General features: G+C 39.5%; 1 protein-coding gene across 1 annotated transcript in view; it reads right to left on the bottom strand.

The window, feature by feature from the left end:
- Window positions 1-5,910: 5,910 nt before the first annotated feature.
- The window catches only part of LOC148022612 (Cyclophilin-like peptidyl-prolyl cis-trans isomerase family protein), a 68,181-nt gene continuing 50,645 nt past the window's right edge, over window positions 5,911-23,446 (bottom strand). The window contains exons 4-5 of the mRNA XM_087695565.1: window positions 6,411-6,569; window positions 5,911-6,334 (exon numbers count right to left, since the gene is read on the bottom strand). Coding sequence (XP_087551691.1) covers window positions 6,251-6,334; window positions 6,411-6,569 — 243 coding nt within the window. The 3' untranslated portion in view covers window positions 5,911-6,250. The remainder of the gene's footprint in view (window positions 6,335-6,410; window positions 6,570-23,446) is intronic.

The raw sequence follows: 23,446 nt of genomic DNA, 5'->3' as shown, positions 1-23,446 counted from the left end.
GTTCTCATACCAAGCCTAAGGTGCTTGCTTTAGATCACATAATGCATTTTTTAAATTTGCACATTTTTTCTTACCTCTTTGGCACAAAACCAGGAGGTTGAAAAATATACCCTTTCTCATGTAAATGACCATTTAGAAATGTAATTTTCATGTCTAACTGATGTACATTTGAGTTATTAATGCACATGCTATGAATGATTGTTATACGGCAAGTGGGAGCAAAGGTCTCATCAAAATTAATGCCCTTTTGTTGATACTAATCCTTAACCACAAAATCTACCTTATAGCTATCAACATTACCATTTGGCTTGCATTTTAACTTGGAAACCCACTTGGTGCTAATGGCGCGTGCTAGGAGGCAAATTACATAAGCACAAAGTACAATTTTTGAGAATACCATCATAGTTAAATTGCCCATAGTCATTCAATTCTTTTGAATTGTGTAGGTTTTCAAAGGACACTCATTCTCATTATATAGACGAGAAACAACCAATGCATAGCAATCTAATCCATAAGAGGCACTATAAGAGTTGAACAAGTACAACTAGCATGACGACTAGTCAATAGCGCATCCAACTTTCTATCATGTAACGTTTACACCAACCATTTCTATATAGTCTTGAACTGCTCAATCTCTACTCTCTTATCAAGAAGTGTATCATTCATATGCGTATCAAAAATAGATTGATCTAAGTTCTCATGGGAAACCTACATAGGTTGGAAACTTGTCTCATTTGACACTATATATGATTGCAGACCATTGAAATGAGGCAACAACGTGTCATACATATTTTGTGAGCATATATGCCTCTAGTATGAAAGTAAAGATTAAATAGCATTTTGGCATAGTCTTGAATTGCTCAATCTCTACTCTCTTGTCAAGAAGTGCATCATTTATATGCGTATCAAAAATAGGTTGATCTTAGTTATCATAGGAAACCTACCTAATTTGACAATGTATGTGATTGCAGATCATTGAAACGAGGCAACAAAGTGTCATAGATATTTTGGGAGTGTATATGCCTCTAGTATGAAAGTAAATATTGAATAGCATATTTCATAAAGACAACATTAGGAATGACCAAGATACGCTTACTTTATGGATGGTATAAAACAATTACTCTCATTACTATACCCAATAAAAAAGCATTTTACAACATTGGCATCTAGCTTCTTGTATTGTTAGACTAGTACCAAAGCATAAGCCAAGCAATAAAAAATACACAAATGAGTCAGATATGCTTTTTGCTATGCCAAGCCTCATATGATGGAGTGATAAATTGTGAAGCCTTAGTGGGACACATGTTTAGTACATATGTTGCACATTAAGTAGTCTCAAGTCAAAAATTGTGTGGCAAAGATTGACTCTTAAGCATTGTGCCATTCCCATGAGCGATCCCTTTTTCCTCTTTGCTACAATATTTTTCTTTGGTGTATATGACGTCGTTGGTATTTTCTTCCACATTTAGCCAAATATAAATGGAATTTCTTAAACATGTACTTTTTCCTTGAGATGAATGGAGAGTGCAGGTTTAAAAAAATTCATGGATATAGCTTGTGTTGTGTCTTTGTTGCAAGTTCGATCCTAGGAGGGCATTACATTGGTATTAGAGCGTCAACCTACTATCTAGTATGGGATTCGATGATATGCATACATGTTCATAGAGCTATGATGATGCATGTGTGAGAAGTGCACTTTTATCTTGTTTAGGATAGTATGGGACATGGCTAACGACAAAGGTGTAATAGGGGGATACATGTTGCAAGTGATGGGTAGAACAAGGTAAGTTTTTTGTTTGATGCTTGTGCTTTGGTTTTTGTGTGGAGTAGATGCTTGCACACAATGGTTTTTATAATGGTATTGGTGATTGGAGTTTGAGGAGCTACCACTCTTGGGCTATGGTAGACCATCATTGGTAGTGGAACTCGTGGCTAGTCTAGGCATTAGCAATTTTGTTTTGACAATGATATTTAATTTTAATGTCATAAAAATTTAATGTTTATTTTACATTTAATGTTAATGGTTGGATTAACTTTTTTATGATGATGATGATAATATTTAATGCTTTTGTCATGTATTAATATTAATGTTAATGTTAATTAGCATTACCTTTGACATTAATATTTTGTTATCTATCAAGGAGAGAAAATGTCCACAATGCAATCATAGAGAGAGATTGCAATTGTGGAGAGAGACTATAGTCACACACACACACACCCCCCTCTCTCTCTCTCTCTAAACATCTACAAAAGGCCAAATTGGCTTATGAGACCAAAATGTTACATCTACTCCAAATCATTCATGAAATAATCATCAGTACTTGGTCTCTCCATTTGCTCCCACCCCTCATATATCTCCTCTTTCGACAGTGGTGGTTGATCATGTGTGGCTCCCCTTGTGTGGTAGTAACTCTTCTTGTAATTTTGATAACATACTAGGGGATCAATATGCGATTATTCTTAGTTGGATAATCCACAAACAAAATATAAGGGTAGCCAACCACATGCAAAGTGCTCAATGCAGTGAATCTACACTAAATTAACAAAGGAAACACAAAGATTTATGCATTGCCTTATAAGTGCAACAAATCTTTACATACTCCCAAAGAAAAATAAGGTAGCCATGGATTTTCATAGGTCACTGCCTCAATGTAATGAATCTGTGACCTTTGGATTATTAATGTGATTGTGAATGATAAGCAACAATTATGTCAAGGAAAGACACTTTGCAAGAGAGATTAGCTAGGTCTATGTGCCAACACAAGATAACCTTGCAAATCTTTTCACAAAAGCTTTGCCTCATGATAAGTTCGAAGGCTTCCGCAAAGCTTTAGGATTAGTACTCCTTGTAGATTGATCTAATCCATTAGGCATAGCACTTCCCTATACATGAATGCTAGCTCTTGTTCACCCCATCACTCTTAACAGGGGGGATTTATTACTATTTTTCGATAGTGATGTGTATAAACACACTCAAGACCATCAAGCAATTTTTTCCTTTTTTAGGAGGTTCTTTCCCCTAACCTTTTACATATGCCTATTCACTATTAGAGCATACTTAGTCTTGCAAAACTTCTCTGTCAATGCTTCTCAATACACTTTGAGTTGTGCTCTCTCAAGCTACCTCTTCTCCAAGCTATGTGCATTCATGTAACCCTAAATTCAACAAAGTGGAGATAGCTTGAAAATCACACAATGGAGACTAATCCTCTTGCCTAGAACTACATATAAAGTCCTTTCAAAGGAAATTAGTCTCAAATTAGCCCCACTGATATCAAATATTATCCACCTCCTTCAAATAGATTTTGTTCGAGAGCAAAGAAAATTGGACATCTTCACTTTTTGGGAGTCCAACATTTTTGTTTTATCCAAAAATGATGATCTTATTGTGCTTCTTCTCGACTTTAAGAAGGCATATGAGCATGTGGATTGAAAGTTCTTGGAGGGCATGATGATAAGGATGAGATTTCCAAAGTAGTGGTTCAAGGAAATAGTGACTCTTTATTTCTTAGCATACATCCAAGTTTTGACTAGTAGGGCAAGACAACATATTCAACATTCAAAGATCAACTAGACAAGATTGTCCTGTAGCCCCCTTTTTAATCGAATTTATACTACATGCCATGAGCTCCTTCTTGAGAGAGAAATCTATATATATCAAAGGCATTAGGTTACCCATTCTCAAGTTTGAAGAACTTCTTGATGTGGAGTTCGTTTATAAGATAGCACTCTATCTAGAAGGAGATGGGAGTAGCTTTAAGACCTTTGTCACAACCATGGAGATATATTGCCAAGCAATAGGTGCTTTAATTAATTGGTGCAAGTCTTATGGATTTTGGGGATGTGACACTAAGCAACTAGAGTGGTGACCACGAGGATTCCAGATGGATTCCCTGTTGAACCACAATGAGATATCTTGGATGTCATGTGGGGATTGACATTACCTCAAAGCAACAATTAGCCCCTCTTCTCTTGAGCATAAGACAAAAGCTTCATTATTAGAACTTCAATAGACTTTCACTAGCAAGGAGAGTGATGATTGCCAACCATGATCTTATGACCAAGCCCTAGAAGAAACTCGTGATAGAGAGGCTTCAATCTATGACACCTACAGATGGAGAACCATGGGTAACCTAGCATTCATTAGATTTTTCAAGAGATGGCATCGAAAGACTTACAGGAGAACCTTTAAGGTCAAGTTTAAAAGTACCATTATCAGAGCATCAAGACCTTCATTATTTGACCTTCATTAGTTACCGATGATTACTATTGAAGAGGAGGAGGCAACTTCTTCTCTTCAATCACTATTTGAGATTAGAGTCAACCCACACCTTGGGTCAAAGGACATACCTATTATGGGCGAGACTTCTTTTACAAGGTGTTGCATCCATGGTAGATTGGTTTGCATTCTAGGAGCTACCACAAGAGACTTGAAGACGGAGACTATAGGGTCTCAAGGGAGTCAGAGCTATGTTTAAGGCTATGACAAAGGGAATTTCAGCAAATTGGCAAACAAAGGCATTTCTCAGACTTGGATTGGCCTCTTCTTTGGAGGGAACGTTATTCTAGTAATCATTATAACTACCACAAATAGAACATTTACTTTCATAGTTCCAAAGTATATCCACCTCTAGTGTGACGACTTCACAGTGCTCAGTGGATGCTCCAAAAAGAGACTCATAGTGGCACAACTATGACAACCGTTTCAAATATTATAGCGAGACCTATGAGATTGAATGTGGAAGGATCCATTTCTTGATTGGCCATGTGATGTAGCCTTCTTTGGTTATACTACTAGGTCGGGGAGGAGGATTTAGATGAGGAAGATAAGGAGATAGCCACCAACCACGTCCCATTGGCATAAGCAAATCATATCATACCATTTCTTATCAAACTTTTGGAGGAGGCTAGATGAGAGCTTTAGGCTTAGGAAGATATCCATCTTCCTATGATTATTAGCTCATAAAAGCTTAGTGATTGACACTCGGCTTGGATATAGAGGAGAGCTCTCAAGATGATATTCCACAACACAACAAAGCCCATGGTTGTGAAAGCCTACCATGTGGCTATAAGGACATTCAAGGAAGCTTTTCTTTTCTCATCATTGGACCGCATCTAAGTAGGATTCCAACTCCAGAGTACTCGCATGCACAATGGACCCGAGAACACTGTCCTAGATGGGAGCTAATTGTCGGTATCACAACTTGGTACATTCGGATCGTGAGATGCAATCATGTGATAGACATTTAGCATGTACCCACTATAAAAACTATCGATGATTTGGATAGAGATCATCCACTCTCTTCGTAGGAGATAAAAGAGGATGCAAAGCAACTCTGAGAGGATGAGGAAGAGAAGAGAGGCTTTTTTACTAACCTAGGACTCATGGACCTTTTTTCACACTTCCCCTCAAAAAAGTTTGGCATCACAACCCACCAGATTGGTTGACAACCTATCTTCCACATCCTCAAGTACCTTCCTATTCTATAACCTATGAAGGTGGAGAGGCCTCTCAGCTAGGCCGAATGTGCTGGAAGCTGCATACTCCTGCGATTCAGCTAATTTTGCAGAGTATTAATCCACAATCCCTTGGTAAGGTAACTAATTGCACAACTTAAACTACTAACTTGTGTAACGGTCTTGTTCTTGTGCCTCACTTCTCAGAAACATAAAAAATAGGTCATCAGATATTAAGCCATCCCAAGCTGTTTCCCACTCATTACAAATAGAACAAAATAATAGAATATAGACAAGCAAGCGGCTTTCCAACTCAATTATCTTCTCCAAAGTTGGAGAAATGCTGCAAGACAACACATGATAAGACATTACTCTTCCTCAACTAATAATAACACGACTTAGTTTAAGCTTAGTTAATAACTAGTCTTCCCTAGTCTGCACAGAATAGCATACCATGACTCTAGAATAATTCTTTGCAGAATAACATACTGTGACTCTAAAATAATTCCTTGTCTTTTACAAGCTTATCCAGCCAAAGGGTTAGCATGTATGGTCACTCTGTTAAGTTTGATCTCCAACTCATTTATCTTGTCCAAAGTTGGAGAAATGTTGCAAGCCAACACATGATAAAACATAACTATACTCTTCCTCAACTAATAATAACACAACTTAGTTTAAGCTTAGTTAGTAACAAGTCTTCCCTAGTCTGCACAGAATAACATACTGACTCTGGAATAATTCTTTGCAGAATAACATACTGTGACTCTAAAATAATTCCTGGTGTTTTCCAAGCTTATCCAGCCAAAGGGTTAGCATGTATGGTCACTCTGTTAAGTCTGATTTCAGCAAGGGGACGATCACCAGGTCCAGTTTGGCTCTGAAATTAAAACATGTAACATCAGGAACCGTGAGCATTCAGCGTGTTAAATGAGAAGCTAAAGGCGATTCTATACCTTTTCCATCAGATCAAGCACTTCAAAGCCATGGATAACTCGCCCAAAGATGGTATAAAGTCCATTCAGATGAGGCTGTTTAGCATAGGTAATAAAAAATTGACTGCCATTGGTATTGGGACCACTATTTGCCATTGAGATAATGCCCCTCGCATTGTGCTGCAATGTACGGAAACAATTTAACTCGATGCTATTTTTTAATAAGTAAACTACGAATACATAGTCTACATCAGACACACAATGACATTAAATCAGGAATACGTAACACAATCTAATCAGAACATTGGTTTCTTTACATCAACCACCTGTTTCAAACTAGCCTTTCCCATTCAACCAGATGTGAGCCCAAAGTCAACAGGTACAAAAAGTTGGTTTCCTTCATGAAAACAGCAATGAACTCCATGTCTGCACGGCTTTGACTTGCACCCAAATGCAGGCCCAAAGCAGATATGATATTATAATCCTCAGGAGTAAGCAGAGCCTTGCATGCCAAACTGACCTGATCTGATTACAAAATTTCTTGCAGATTTAAAATAGAACTCAAAATCCCAAACACCCAAGATGACTATTGTGAACACAAGGAGGGAAGGAGAGCTAAGAAGAGAGGGGAAAAATAAATGCAACATGAGCATTTTTTTGGTGCTCGATGGTTCAGGAGACACTTCATACCAATGATTGCCTCCATAGGAGGGACGCTGGCATACTCCAGCATGGCTTGCAACTTACTTGCAGGTAGAGCTTTGATAGTCAACCAAATCTTGCTAGCAATGGCCTTGTACATAGCTTCCTGTTGGTGCTCATCAGCAACTTTCATACAAGGCTTAAAGTGATTCCGTTGTGCATAGAAATTAGGGTTAGCAAGAAATTGAGACCTTAATCCTTTAGTAAAAGGACCTGCTTTAAACAGTGTTGAGCTAAGATAAGCATTACATGCTGAATTAGGCACTTAAACAGCCCCAAAAATGCTTAATTAATCAAAAACCATAAAAATGGTGTGCGATTCAAGAGAGTTTTTAATCGGTGGACTAGGCATTAATTAATGAATTAATGCTTGTCCAAGGGTCAATTCATGCATGGGACCACTTTTGGTTGCAAATGGCCTAGCCAATTAATTTTTGGATGGGCAAGGTCAATTTTTTGGGCATGGATTAATGGCTGAATTAATTTTCAGAATTAATTAATTCTGAAAATTAATTAAATGGCTGGAAATTGCTGAAAATGGATTAAGAAAGTTGCCACTTGGCAAAACTTTCCCATGCAAGTGGGGGAAAGGCTAAATAGGGCTGAAGGGAGAGAGAAATCTCGTTTTTTCATTTTGGAGCTATTGGAAAGAGGTGTTGGACTGTTGCTGCCAGCTTTTGGGGCCATTTCCTAGCCGTTGAAGGCCATTTTGGTGATGGAGATTGCATATTCTTGACCTTGGGAAGCTGGCAATTGCTGCTGATGCACTTTCTCCTGAAGATCACAATCTCTGATGCTCCTATTGTTGTTGGTGCATCCGTTTGGGGCTGGTACAGCAGGGCAGCAACTGATTTTGATAAGTTCTTCGCGACAAATCTCAGAATTTTCTCTCTCTACAGCATTCTCTCTTCTCCTTCAGCCTATGCTCAACCATTCTCAACAATTCTTAGCCATTTGGAGGAGATCTCAGCCATTTTTGGTGGGCTGATCTGTAATTTCTGCAGTAAACCCTAATTTACAGCAGAAATTAGGGTTTAGCAACCACCTTGGGATCCGTGCCAGAGATTGAAGGCTCAAGGGACTGAAATCAGCAGCTGATAATTAAAGATTATCAAGGGATTTCAAGAGCCAGCCCATCCAAATTGATTTGGGACAACATTTGGCTAGCCAAGGGTCAAATTGGAGAAGTCTTGGGTGAATCAAGGGGCAAATGACCCAAAAGGCTTGCCAGTCATTTATGACAGCAAGAGCAATTGGTTAGCACGAGGAGATTGAAGAATCTCAAGTTGTACTCCTTCCAATTGAATGAAAGCTAAAGAAATACCACAAGGGGCGCCAATTTTGGGGCCAACAGGGTGTCTATTGTCCAAGAATGTTATGGCAAAGTGTGTATTTTATTTTATGTGCATTTATTTATTGCTGTAATTAACTCTTAAATCAGGTTATCACCACCCATTCCAAGAAGACTGGTTTTAAGGTTCCATTGCCGGGATACATCAAATCTCTTGATTTGGTGGGCCCGAGGCAGCTGATTGCAAGCCAAAGCTTTGTGCTAGTGTTGATCTTTGTGCTCAGCTGAGAAATTACAGCAAGATGTCTTCATACAGTGGGATGCAATCAAGCAGTAATGATGGGTCTCATGATGCACATTTACATGGGAAAGAAGGAAACGCAATGCCTCATCTTGGACAAGGCACGAATCATGGACAGCATGCTGAAAATGTGGTTGAAGGCCAAGAAGTTGGACCCTCAATGCAGAAAGATGATGATGATCAGCAAGGGGAAAAGGAATTTGATGATGCATTCAAGAATCGAATGAGGGCAACAGCCAATATCTTTACTGAATTGGCAAAAGATCCTCAGTTTACTCGGTTTTTGAACACTCCTACGAAGGACAACAAGGGCAAGAAGAGAAAATCCTCTTCTAGAACTTCGGGACAGCAAGATGCACTGAAGAACAAGCCAAAGCCTTCTCAAGATGCTCCTAAAGATGCTCATGGTGAAAAGCAGTTGGTGCCAGATGGGCAAAAAATGCAAGTGCAAGTTCATGATGTAAATGCTAATCCTATGGTTTTTGGACAGCAAGGTTTGCATGAGAATTTGGGGCAGCCAGCTTACTTTGGTGGTAGCACAATTTTTCATGCTATGATGGGTGAGCAACCGAATGTAGGAATGTATGGCACACATTCCCATAACTTTCAGCAACCAATGCATGGCTTGCATAACCCAATCTATTCAAGTATGGCTCATGGAATGCATAATCCGATGTATGGCAGCATCGGTACGATGCCTGGTGTGCAAAATCACGCATATGGGCAAGCATCGGTACCCCGTCGTGCTTTTGGGGCTCAAGGAATAAGTGTTGGTCATGCAAATGCTCCATTCAATGCTGGCTATCATGGAAATTGCCTCTACACTAGCGGATACACTATGCCTTTCATGTGAGCTTGTTGAGGCCTTTTTATGGTGATGTGTCTAAGGATGTATCTACTGAAATTCAGTCCAATGTAGAGGAGCTAAATGAGATATTGGTATCCGAGCAGATTTTGGCACATAAAGAGAAAAGGTCAAAGGTAAAGCTTCCATAAGCTATTGGGTGGGTGAAGTTTCACAACTGTTCACCAATGGATGCTAAATGGATGGAAGAGGATGACTTGGCAGACCATCCTCAGTTGTTGCAGCTTTACCTTGATGCCCTTCACTTAGAGCCGACTTTGGATCGGGCTCTTTCAGGTTCAGCAGGGCAAGGGTCAAGAGTACCACCTGATACTCAAGGGGGAGGTAGCACTTCCACTCCTCCAGGAATGGATTGCTCTCGTGTATAGTGGATCTCAGATGTATTCAACATCCATCCAAGGTACTGTGCTGACAATATGTCACTATTCAGTGTACTAGTCACTGTGGTATGTATGCAGATGGGTATGGTTTTCACGTAGCTCTGAAACTGTACATTTGCATCAAGTTATGATCATGAGAGACTGATTACGGAGTGCTGGTTTTCAGTGTATGATCATTAGACTCAGTGGTATTCAGCTGGTTCTATGGATAGCAGCATGTGTATTGAATGCCATTGACAATTCAGCCATAGTTTCGGCTCGGTTTATGCTTTACTATGATTGTGTAGTCAACATTGTTGAGAAACAAAAGTTTGGGATGCATCCGATGAGTTTCTGGCAACAGTTCTGAACTATTGTTGAGCTTTATTCTATGTTTATGCTGGCAGGAAATTTTCAGCAAATGGTGGGCATATGAGATAGTTAGCCAGCAGTGGCCAATGTTGTGTTGACTATGATGCCTTGTGAAAATTCCAGTGCAATATTGTTTGCTTTGACACATTACAGTGCAATCGAGGACGATTGCAAGGATTTCAAGGGGGTGGTCTGTCACAAGGACGTGAAAATTTGATGCTTTGCTTATGCTTAATTGACATTTGATTAAAGGGTTAATCAAATGTGCAATTAAAAGATGCACATGTGTTGCACATGTGAGGTGCAAGCTACTTTTTCACAGTTGAAGGCCGAAGGACCCTGTGAAAAAGATAGGTGTCAAAGGCAAAAGTTGTAACAAGTTACACTTAGATTCTACGTGAATTTTGGTGTCAGTTTGCCCCTAGGACCATTAATTGGCCATTAAGTGTCAGTGGTGACACTAGGGACTAGGCATTAATTAATGGATTAATGCTTGTTCAAGGGTCAATGAATGCATGGGACCACTTTGGGTTGCAAATGGCCTAGCCAATTAATTTTTGGATGGGCAAGGTTTTTTGGGCATGGATTAAGGGCTGAATTAATTTTCAGAATTAATTACTTTTGAAAATTAATTAAATGACTGGAAATTGCTGAAAATGGATTAAGAAAGCTGTCACTTGGCAAAACTTTCCCATGCAAGTCGGGGAAAGGCTAAATAGGGCTGAAGGGAGAGGAAAATCTCGTTTTTTCATTTTGGAGTTGTTGGAAAGAGGTGTTGGACTGTTGCTGCCAGCTTTTGGGCATTTCCTAGCCATTGGAGGCCATTTTGGTGATGGAGATTGCATATTCTTGACCTTGGGAAGCTAGCAATTGTTGCTGATGCACCTTCTCCTGAAGATCACAGTCTCTGATGCTCCTATTGTTGTCGGTGCATCCGTTTGGGGCTGGTACAACAGGGCAACAGCTGATTTTGATCAGTTCTTCACAACAAATCTCAGAATTTTCTCTCTCTATAGCATTATCTCATCTCCTTCAGCCTATGCTCAGCCATTCTCAGCAATTCTTAGCCATTCGAAGGAGATGTCAGCCATTTTTGTTGGGCTGATCTGTAATTTCTGCAGTAAACCCTAATTTACAGTAGAAATTAGGGTTTAGCAGCCACCTTGGGATCCGTGCTAGAGATTGAAGGCTCAAGGGATTGAAATCAACAGCTGATAGTTGAAGATTATCAAGGGATTTCAAGAGCCAGCCCATCCCAAATTGATTTGGGATAGCATTTGGCCAGCCAAGGGTCAAATTGGAGAAGAAGTCCTGGGTGAATCAAGGGGCAAATGACCCAAAAGGCTTGCTGGTCATTTATGACAGCAAGAGCAATTGGTTAGCACGAGGAGATTGAAGAATCTCAAGTTGTACTCCTTCCAATTGAATGAAAGCTAAAGAAATACCGCAAGGGGCGCCAATTTTGGGGCCAACAGGGTGTCTATTGTCCAAGAATGTTATGGTAAAGTGTGTATTTCATTTTATGTGCATTTATTTATTGCTGCAATTAACTCTTCAATCTGGTTATCACAACCCATTCCAAGAAGGAAAGCTGGTTTCATAGGCTGCCCTCCATTCAGCCCAACCTCGTTTTTGCAGGTTTCAAGCCCTCTAGCTTTGCTGCCCACACCTCGTTCACAGAGGAAATCTCAACCAAAGCTGCTCGTTGCTATCTACATCCATCATGCACCTATTTCCAACCTCCATCATGTAGTCTACATCGATTTCTACTGTGTTTGCTGATCAGCCATATTGTCTACAGCTAGCAAACTGCTGAACTAATGCGTTTGTGATCTACGGCTGTTGTACGGACTGCCACATCATCATAAGTACGTTTTTGCTGCCGTTAGCCTGCCATGTCATCATACCTACATTTTTGCTGTCATCAACCTACCACATCATCATCAGCTTGTTGCAATTTTACTCTCCTCTCACGTACCTGCCTTTTTAGTCTCTCTCTCTCTCTCTCTCTCTCTCTCTCTCTCTCTCTCTCTCTCTATATATATATATATATATATATATATATATATATATATATATATATATATAGAGCAAATCCAACTTCCACAGGTGCATTTGCTGGTGTTCAACCCTTGGAGGCTATCTTACTACATTTCAAGATCCATTCAGAGTACGACACTCTCTCCAACTCATTACGTTTGCCTTGCTCCTTGAGACGTAGGAGTTCGAGGTTCGATATTCATTCACTACATAGTATGTTTACTGCATGAACATTGTATTTTCAATAGACATTCACTTCAGTATTCTCTATGTTCGTTATCTCTGAGTTACCCTAACCTTAACTGTGTTTTATCAGTTTGTGCTTTGTCATCAATTAATATTTTCTATGTTTACAGCATTTCTTCACATGGTATCAAAGCCAAGTTCTCTTTGAGATACCTAGGACTTTGATTGGAAAGCTCATCCGCAGAAGTAAGAACAACATAAGGGTTTGATGAGTTTAAACACTTTCGAACCGCTTCAATCTCCATAGCCAAACATGTCCAGAATCATTTAGGAGTGGGCCTCCCAACTTGCCAATGATAGATCTTACATGGCTAGAGAGACTTCAGACTATCATGGAGTCCACCGACCATACAAGATTTCAGCTACGGAGTACGATCTCATCCTTATGCATAGGGCTCAACAACAAATTTAAGGTAAGATTGAGTTTTCTCCTTTAGGTTCGATGAATAGAATTAATGACCACGTAGGAAAGAAAGAATCTCCACTACGAACTGGCCATCTACAAGTTGAAACTAGCACAGACTATACACAACTTCCATCATTCATCTTTACTCTAGTGTCAGGTATGAAAACATATGTTTCTGATTCTATTCAACATGATTTCTCTTTTTCTCAACCGTCAGGAGATTCTCTTGATGAAGTGATTATCCATAATGTTTTTTGGTTTTATGAGCAATGAAGAAGATATATTTTTCTTTCTAAACTCAAAAGAAGGTAAGAAATTGAAGCAAGCAGTTGTAAATATCCCTTCATTACTTTTTGTTCAAATGATTTTGTTTCTCATGGTCAAACTGGAGTAGGTGCATCCACATCCACATCACAATCATCTTTTCAATTTCCTACATTTAATGGACAAAAGGAACCCACATCATTTCCCACTTCCATACCAATCACAAATCCTTTGAACTTCCATCTATCCCCCCTCATATTCCGTTGTACCTTTCTTTCAACCTCCATTAAGTGCACCACATGTTTTACCACACACCACCTTGGGGGGTTCCACATACTTAGGCACAACCTTTAGGACACCTCCTTCCACCTATCCGAGCAAGATACCCATGATGGGGGGCTCGGCCTCCCTCACACACAATTTCAAGTTACCCTTTGGGAGTGCATCCCAAACATACCCAAGTGTACCCCAACTAGTACCATAGTTTGCCTCCATAGCATTACCTAGTACACTAACCGGTCATTCTTCTATTTCCCAACCAACATTTGGAAAAGGATCACGTGTCCCAATGCCTCCGTATCAATCGACACTCCTTGGATACTCACTGCCTATTTTTGCCTATCCACCTAATCCATCACTGTGACATTAATGTGACATTAAAGTGATATTTAATGTGACATTAAGGTCACAAATATTGAATGTGACATTAAAGTGACATTTAATGTAATGTTAAGGTAAATCTAGGGGAACATGCACGAGAATGACCGTCCGGGCTCTTGGGCGCCCGAACGGGGTTAAGGGGAGCCTAGAGAGTAAGAGAGTCCAAGAATAGTAGGACTCAAGAAAAGTTGACGGCTGGCAGAGGAAATGGGGAGAGAGATGCCAGCACTTATCTAGGCGTAGTTGGGAGGAGAAAGAATCACTCGTGCTCAGGATTTTCATCGTTTTTCTCTGTCTTTCTCGAAGCCATATTTCATTGGTATCAGAGCCTATGGTTCAACGGCCAGATCCGTCGTTCGCCAGGTCGTCAGTCGTTCGCCAGGTCGTCAGTCGTCCGCCAGGTCGTCAGTCCTTCGCAAGGTCGCGTGTCACTCGTCATTAATGAGTACTGGCCGAAAAGAGACGCCGTGAAAGCGTGACGGGCCGTGAAGAAAGAAAAAATGAGACGTGCCACGTCACGTAAAAAGTGACACGTTACGGGCAGAAAGAACGTTCAGACGAAACGACCAGGCGTGGGGTCGCGAGGACCAGGCGTGGGGTCGCGAGGAAACGTGACACGACTGCTGTGAGACGGAGGCAAAATGCGAAACGTGACACGATTGTTGTCACGACTGCTGTGAGATGGACATGACACGACTGTTGTCACGATTGCTGTGAGAGGGACAGGAAAATGTCATACACGACTGAAGTCAGGAAATTGAATTTCCAGCATGACTGCTTCACTGCTCTAGTCTGGGAAGATAAAATCTGTTCATTACTCTTCGGGCTTCTTTCCAAACCAGCAACCACCGCCTGCCATTAAAATCAAGGAAGTACTTTACTTTGTATGCAAATTTCTTATCTTTGCTTTCCAATTCCAGTGTATTAATGGCAGAAAAAGGGAAAGAAAGGGTAATGGAAAGCTCTAGTTCTGGGGACCAACCTATGGTAGATCCCCATGAACCAGAAATACAAAAAAAACAATGGGAAGAATTTTTTGCTACGCGAGAGCAATTCGATGATCTTACTGCTCGTGTGCAAACTCAGGGGGTTCAAATGGAATTTTTAACTCAAACACTTACTGAAATAAAATCTCAATTAACTTTATTGTTGGAAAGAGATAAAAATAAGATAGAAATCTCAGATGTCCCATCTTCATCGAAAGATTTAGATGTGACTATGCGAGATCCTAAGGAACCCCAACCTTACCATAAATTGAGGGATAATCCAGTTCTAAAGGATATGAAACCACCTCAATTTTACGGGGAGGAAAAAGATAGGAATAAAGACACAATCTTTAATTTCCTCCAAAAATGGGAAGATTTACATAAATTAAAAAATACCCCACCACATCTCCAAGCACTGGAGGCTAGTTTAACTTTGGGGCCCAAAGCATATAAGTGGTGGCGAACTTTAAAGGAGGCAAATAAAATACCTGAAACCTGGGCTCAATTTGAATCCGTCTTTTTGAAAGAATTCCTTCCTGAAAATGAAATGGAAAGAAATTGGGAAGTTGGGATTATGTCAAACAAAAGGGACGACCCCTGCTGACATATCTGGAGGAATATCGTGAGATAATCCTCAAATTGGAAGGAATAGATGAATTCCAAAAAAACAAGAGGATTCATTAGGGGACTAGATAAAGCCTGTAAAAAGCAAGTAAAACGGAGTTTACCTAAGACGCTGGAAGAGGCAATTAAATTTGCATTAATTCATGAAGATAGTATGCGTCCAGGTACACTCACTAGTCTCACTGATAGGGAGCCCAAGTCTAAGGAATTGGAAACCTCAAAATTTGTGGGCAAATTTAAAAGGAAAATGGGTAAAAAACAACCTTTTGAAAAGAAACCATATATGAGGCCAAAGTTAAGTCCTGATGACTTTGATAAGGCCAAAAAAGAAAAGTTGTGTTTCAATTGCCTATCCCCTAACCATGCTGCTTGGAATTTCCCTCAAAAGAAAAAGGGGGAAGACAAAGGAAAGGATAAGGACAAGGGCAAGGGAAAAGAAAAACAAATCCATGTAGTGCAGACCTTAGAATTAAAGGGCCATGAAAAGTATAAATCTTTAGAGGTCTTGCACATGGATGTACAACATAAGTGTTGTATGTCAACTTCTATGTGGCAGCCTACTTTTGGGCCACATGATTTACTTAGAGTACATGGATTGATAGCTGGAAAAAGGGTTAGAGTCATGATTGATGACTCTGCCACACATAATTTTATAAATTATGCACTTGTCAAAAAATTGAAACTTCCCCAACAAAAAAGTGGGCATCAATATGTTGTTCATATGATGCAAGGCCAAGACAATAAAATATGGGATACAATGGTATCCAATTTGGAAATTGAGATTCAAGAATATAAAGACAAACTCGATTTCCAAATAATGAACATGGAAAGAGCTGATATTGCTCTAGGGAGAGAGTGGCTATGGGGATTGGAACCATCCTTAAAACGTAGTTATCACCATAATACACTGGAATTTGAAAGGGATGGTAAAACTTTTGTCATTCAAGGTGAACATGAAGTATCTGATAATCCTTTGCTGTGTTCTACTGAAGTTCAGAAGCTGATAAAGAAGGAAGTTTGTGAGGTATATATGTTATGGTCTCTTCCTGTACAGAATACTTTTACTTTCTGTAATATAAAGCAACAATTTTCTTATGTTTGTGAGTTGAATGTTAATAATGAATTAAGTAGTTTGTTAGATGATTTTAAAGATGTGTTTCCTTCTGACTTACCAAGTGGCCTTCCACTAGATAGGGGTGATATAAATCACCCAATTGATATAAATAAGGATACACGCCCTATTTCAAAACCACCGTATAGGTTAAGTGAAACATAGCATCAAGAAGTTGAAAGACAAATTAAGGATTACCTGGATAAAGGGTTTATTCAACCCAGTAATTCACCTTGGGCTTCACCAATTTTATTGGTAAAAAAAAAAGATGGTTCTATGCGACTTTGTGTTGACTATAGAGCACTTAATAAAATAACGGTGAAGAATAAATTTCCTATGCCCAGAATGGAAGATCTTTTTGATCAATTACAAGGGGCAAAATTCTTCACAAAGATAGATTTAAGATCAGGCTATCACCAAGTAAGAATTAAGACACAAGATGTTTCCAAAACGGCATTTCGTACTAGATACGGGCATTATGATTTTTTGGTGATGCCATTTGGCCTCACTAATGCACCAGCTACCTTTATGAAGCTGATGAATAGTGTTTTACGGCCCTATCTCGGACGTTTTGTAGTAGTCTTTTTGGATGATATCTTGATCTTTAGTAAATTAAGAGAAGAACATTTGGAACACTTACAATTAGTATTCCAACTGTTAAGAACACATTCTCTTTATGCGAAGAAAACTAAATGTGAATTCTTTGCACAAGAGGTCAAATATTTGGGGCATATTATCTCGAAAGAGGGAATCAACATGGATCCAGAAAAAGTAAGGGCAATTATTGAATGGCCACCTCCAAGGAACCTGGAAGAGCTGCAGATCTTCCTAGGTTTATCTGGATTTTATCGTAGATTCATTCGAGATTATACCAAAATAGCTGTTCCAATGACAGACCAACTTAAAGGGAAAGGAAAAAGTTTTAATTGGGGAACAGACCAAAATGAAAGTTTTCAAAAACTTAAGGTAGCTATTGCTACAGCTCCAGTATTATTAATAGTGGATCCCAATAAACCATTTGTGGTTGAAGCTGATGCCAGTGATAAGGCAATAGGCGCGGTCTTATTACAAGAAGGTCGACCAGTTGCTTTTGAAAGCAAGAAATTAGATCGTGCAAAACAGAATTATTCTGTTTATGAGAGGGAGCTGTATGCAATAGTACATGCAATGAAGAAATGGAGGCACTATTTGTATGGTGCCAAACTTTTGATTTTATCGGATCATGAAAGCATTAAGTAGCTTAATGATCAACCGGATTTACACGGGCGTAAAGCCAGATGGGCCGAACTCCTCCAAGAGTTCGACTATGAGATAAGATATAGAAAAGGAAAGTATAATATAGTAGCTGATGCACTCAGCAGAATGCCCATCATTAATGAATTGAGTTTTACTCAGTTCACTTCCAACTTGCTTGAATCTTTAAAAGGAAAATGCCAGGTTGATCCGGCATATTCCAACATATGGGAAGCAATAAAAAATGGGGATCCAAATGAAAGTGCTTCTACTGAGGAAGGAATATCTGAGGATGTTCAACAAGGAAATGGAGCATCAAGGGTTGCTCAAACTGGATTCAAGTGGAAAAATTTTACCATTGATAATGGTTATTTACTCTACAAGGGTAGGGTATGTGTCCCGAAAGATACAGAAATAAGGCGCCAGATACTCTTTGAGTGTCATGATACCCCTAGTGCGGGACATCCAGGAGTTAATAAGACTTATAGTCTTATTAAAAGGCAGTTCTATTGGCCTGGAATGAATAAGGACGTCCTTGACTATGTGGTCAAATGTAATAAATGCCAGCTTAATAAAGCTGAAAGATTAAAAATGAGAGGACTTCTCCATCCATTAGAAATTCCTTCGGGAAAATGGGAGAGTATCTCCATGGACTTTATTGTTGCTTTACCTAGAACACAGAGGGGACACGACTCTGTGTGGGTAATTGTGGATAGGTTAACCAAAATGGCTAGGTTCATTCCAACTTCAACTGATGTTAAAACACCAGAATTGGCTAGATTGTTCGTAGAGAACATATACCGATTGTATGGCCTTCCGGCAAATATAGTTTCTGATCGGGATAGAAAATTTGATAGCCATTTTTGGCGTGCGGTATTTAGGAAATTGGATACTAAACTTAGCATGAGTACGGCGGATCACCCGCAAACAGATGGGCAAACTGAAAGGGTTAACCAAATTCTTGAAGATGTGCTTAGGGCATATGTAAGTAAAAGGCAAACTAATTGGGAAGAGTATTTACCGATAGCAAAGTTTGCATATAACAGTGCCAAGCACTCTTCCACTGGATATAGTCCATTTATGTTAATGTATGGGTTTCAGCCCAGAGCTCCTTTTGCAGTAGGACTACATAAGGAAAAGGTTCAGGCAGCTAAAGATTTTTTGGAGAATATGAATAGTATGTTAAAATTTGCTCAAGAAAATATTAAAAAAGCTCAAAATCGAGCTAGAGCATATGCAGATCCTCACCGAAGAGACATCTCCTTTGAAGAAGGAGAATTGGTCTATCTTAAGGTGCCTGAACAAACTAAAACTATGAAAAAGGGACAATGTCCAAAGCTTTCACCAAGATATTGTGGTCCTTTCATAATACTTAAAAAGGTGGGAGAATTGGCTTACAAGCTCCAACTACCTGCTGGTAGTAAAATGCATCCAGTTTTTCATGTAAGTAAATTAAGGAAGAAGCTAGGTGATTTGGATAATCTAATCTTAAATGATGATATTGAGGAGCTATTCTATGACCAATCTAATCCACATGAACCAGAAAAAATATTAAATGTTCGTAACAGACGAACAAGGAATACTATTTATCAGGAATGTTTGGTTAAGTGGAAAGATTGTTCAGAAGAAAGCTCAACATGGAAGCGAGTAAGTACTTTAAAGAAAAGGTTTTCCGATTTACAGTTAGACCTTCCAAGTATCGTTTTCGAGGACGAAACCGATTCTTAAGGGGAAGGAAATGTGACATTAATGTGACATTAAAGTGATATTTAATGTGACATTAAAGTGATATTTAATGTGGCATTAAGGTCACAAATATTGAATGTGACATTAAAGTAACATTTAATGTAATGTTAAGGTAAATCTAGGGGAACATGCACGAGAATGACCGTCCGGGCTCTTGGGCGCCCGAACAGGGTTAAGGGGAGCCTAGAGAGAAGAGAGTCCAAGAATAGTAGGACTCAAGAAAAGTTGACGGCTGGCAAAGGAAACGGGGAGAGAGATGCCAGCACTTATCTAGGCGTGGTTGGGAGGAGAAAGAATCACTCGTGCTCAGGATTTTCATCGTTTTTCTCTGTCTTTCCCGAAGCCATATTTCAATCACTCTCTTATCCACCACCACCAAACCTACCTTATCCACCTCCATATCCTACACCACCTACCTATCTCCCACCAATATCCCATTTATCCTTATCAGCCAAGCATGCATGTTCCAACAAGGCTCGTTTATTACCATACTATCATCCTGTAAGGGCACAAGGTGATAAAAGCAAAACAAGCGAATATAAAATGTCATTAAAGACATACTGGCTCAATGATTCCAAATTAATTTGATACTCGTATACTTTGAAAGGCGATTTGTATTATTTAAGTGTTTCAACATATGATTAAATCTTCATCTTTCTATATAAGGGTGACCAATGGCCAAAACGCCCTATAATTATACTTGGGTCGTCATTGATAAGATGCCTAAGAGAAATTCAAAGTTTAGTTAGACAATCAGATTGACTAAAAATCTTAGATGACTACTTTTACACTCAGATAGTCACATTGACTAGAAATCTATATAATGAGTGATTTCAGAAAGTGAAACTAAATGCTCATGATTGAAGAAACAAACCATAAACCAGTGAGCCTATATAATGAAACTCTCCAAAAGCTAAATTTAACAACTAAAATTTAGGAGTTTACTATTTTTGAAAGTTGCTCAAATAAAAATTTTGTTCACATCAAAGGCTTTCGAATTTCGCAAGAAACAATTTTATCTTCAACAGCTACATCAAATTTTTAACTATTTGAGAGACTTTTAGAGTAGAAGGTTTGAAAGCTTCTTTCTCTAGAAAAGTGATGCGGCATCTAGAAGAGGATATGTGTCATTTTGAAGAAACAAGTGTCCCTACACTCGTCATTTTCAACAAACACTTGTCACTTGTAACCTCTACTTTCCACTTTTGAGCACCCAAGTCCCACACCTATATATTGGAGGACTCTCTCTTCATTTGAAACAAGCTCTCATGCTAAAATTTCAACGGTATGCTTTATACTCTCCTATCTATCTCTCATCCAAGAAACACTTTCTACTTAGCTTGATCTAATCCAAGCACTAAAGAAGAAAATCAACTTGCTGCCCAAAGTTTACAAAAATCAAAGTTTCAAAGCCCTAATTTCCGAAATCGAAATAAATCAAGCCTTTTGTATATGGTTTAGGTACTTGATTCCCGTGGTTTTATTTCAATAAATTCCTAAAAAGAGGAAGAGACCGGTTCCCCTCTCAACGTGGTGTCGACTTCCCCCCCTCCCCTCTCTCTCTCTCTCTCTCTCTCTCTCTCTCTCATGGTGATAATTGATCGAGTTGGTTAAGTTCAAAGTATTGTCATTCTCACATTTTTCCCTACACTTGCAAACGGCGATCTTCCCTATGCTTGCATGCTGACTTTGTTTGTCTTGCTTACTTACCCGTCTTACCTTTCTCTCCACATATTCTCTATATGATTGGCATACACACACTTAGGTATCCCTAGACACTTATCCTAGCTGCGTTTGCTAGTTTTTGATACTTGGAGGCTGCGATTCGGAATCCCGTTCGGAGTACGACACTCTACAACTCATAACCTCTGCCTTGATCCCAAAGATACGAGAGTTTAAGGTTCAGTATTCACTGCATAGTATGTTTACTACATGAGCACTATATATTCATTACTCATTTACTTTATTATTCATTGTGTTCACTGTCTCTATGTAATCCTAATCCTAACTGTGTTTTGAGTTTATCAGTCTGTGCTTTGTTGTACAAATGGTTTTATGCTTTTTACATATAGAACATTTCTTCGCACTCCCACTTTACGAGATTTTATTAAAACAAACCACATGTACCAAGTATTGAGAAACCATGCCATTAAGTGCATTTCTTTTCATTAATTCCTTTTGATTTCATATTAACAGCCCCAAAATGGACACCATATTCCTCGCCCCTCAAGCTCTGTTCTGGCTGCAAATCACTTCATCCAACTACCTACATTCCTCTGGTTGTTTGGTCACTATCCTCCATTGCTAGCGATAGATCTCTCCTTCCTAGTGTCAGATTTTTGGGTGCATGTTGCTACCAAAACCCTTCCCGGATTGGCGACAGTTCCTACAAATATTCCTAGAAGGTTGCACTTTGCAGCTCTTGACCCTTCTAAGGCTGTGTTTCAGCCAGAAGCAAGCCACCCTACTAACTTGCATCCTCTAGAGTATACGAGTCTTGCTTGTAGTGACGGGTCAGCACGAAGATCGAGACAGTAGGTGTTCCTCAAGTGCGGAGAGACAGAGAGAGTGGGAGAGAGCAAAGCAGAGAGAGTGCATAATTTTTGGAACAATGACGAGAGAGTACCTTCACGTTTTTTAGATAGATATATATGTGTAAGTACAAGTGCTAAGGGTATGTTCACACCCGAGCACATTTAAAGGCATGAGCACCTTTATTCCTAACAACCTCCCACTTAAAGGCAATGTGCCTTAAGAGAAGAAAAGAATCAGCTAAGTCTTGGTATGTACAAAGCTGAAATACATATATCTATCCGACTCCCATCATCTATCGGCAATGAGCAAAATGCTCTGCTGCAAGACCCTTCGTGAGAAGGTTTGCAGGATTATCATCTGTATGCACTTTGACAGGCTCAATGCTCTTGATGTCAAGTACATTTCTAATGAAGTGGTACTTCACCTGTATGTGCTTTCTCTTTGCATGAAAGACAGGATTCTGTGCTAGCATGATAGCACTCTGACTATCACAATGGAGAACAGGTAACTCTATGATGCCAAGCTCTCCCACCAGACGTGAAAGCCATAAAGTCTCCTTACATGCCTCAGTGGCAGCCGCATACTCTACTTCTGTAGTAGACAATGCAACACACTTTTGTAGCCTGGAGATCCAAGAGACTGCTTCTCCTGTGAAAGTAAACGCATACCCAGAAGTAGACTTTCTGCAATCCGCATGACCAGCATAGTCTGCATTCATAAAGCCAGCAACAGATGCCTTCTGCTTTCCAAAGCAGATACACAACTCCTTTGTGCCTTTGAGGTATCTCATAATACCTTTCACTGCATCTTTCTCATGCTACTATGCTGATTTTCTAGACTACTATCATAGACTAGAACCCAATCTCCTTCTTTTATGGCTCTAGGCCTCAAGCGATGCCTTAAATCAAACCTGTCCTTATTTCTGAGATGGGCTGCCTTCAAACGATCAACTGCTAGCTGCACATCTTCTGTCCTTCTCTCTAGTTGACGAATCCGAAGAGCTAAAAGCTCTTCCCTTGATAAATTCTCATGCCACGGAAGAACACTCCAAGTGAGAGCACAAATTTCTGTAGGTATGACAGGTTTTTGCCCATACATCAACTCTGCAGGCATGTATCCAGTAGTCACACTATGTGTAGAGCGATCAGCCCACAACGCAAAAGGTAGTAATCTCGGCCAATCCCCAATCCGACCTCTACAAGCTTTTGCCAATGATCTAAAAGTCAAACTCGTTGAATATAGACGGTTACTTGCCAAGTTAGCCACTACTGGCTCTCCAAAGTCAGATGACGATCAAGTTACATTCTTCTTGAATA

Source organism: Lygodium microphyllum, chromosome 16 (genome assembly GCF_053477565.2).
Source record: "Lygodium microphyllum isolate KBCC chromosome 16, Lygodium_microphyllum_v1.1.10, whole genome shotgun sequence".
NCBI lineage: Eukaryota > Viridiplantae > Streptophyta > Polypodiopsida > Schizaeales > Lygodiaceae > Lygodium > Lygodium microphyllum.
This window is presented reverse-complemented; position numbering and strand designations above follow the sequence as displayed.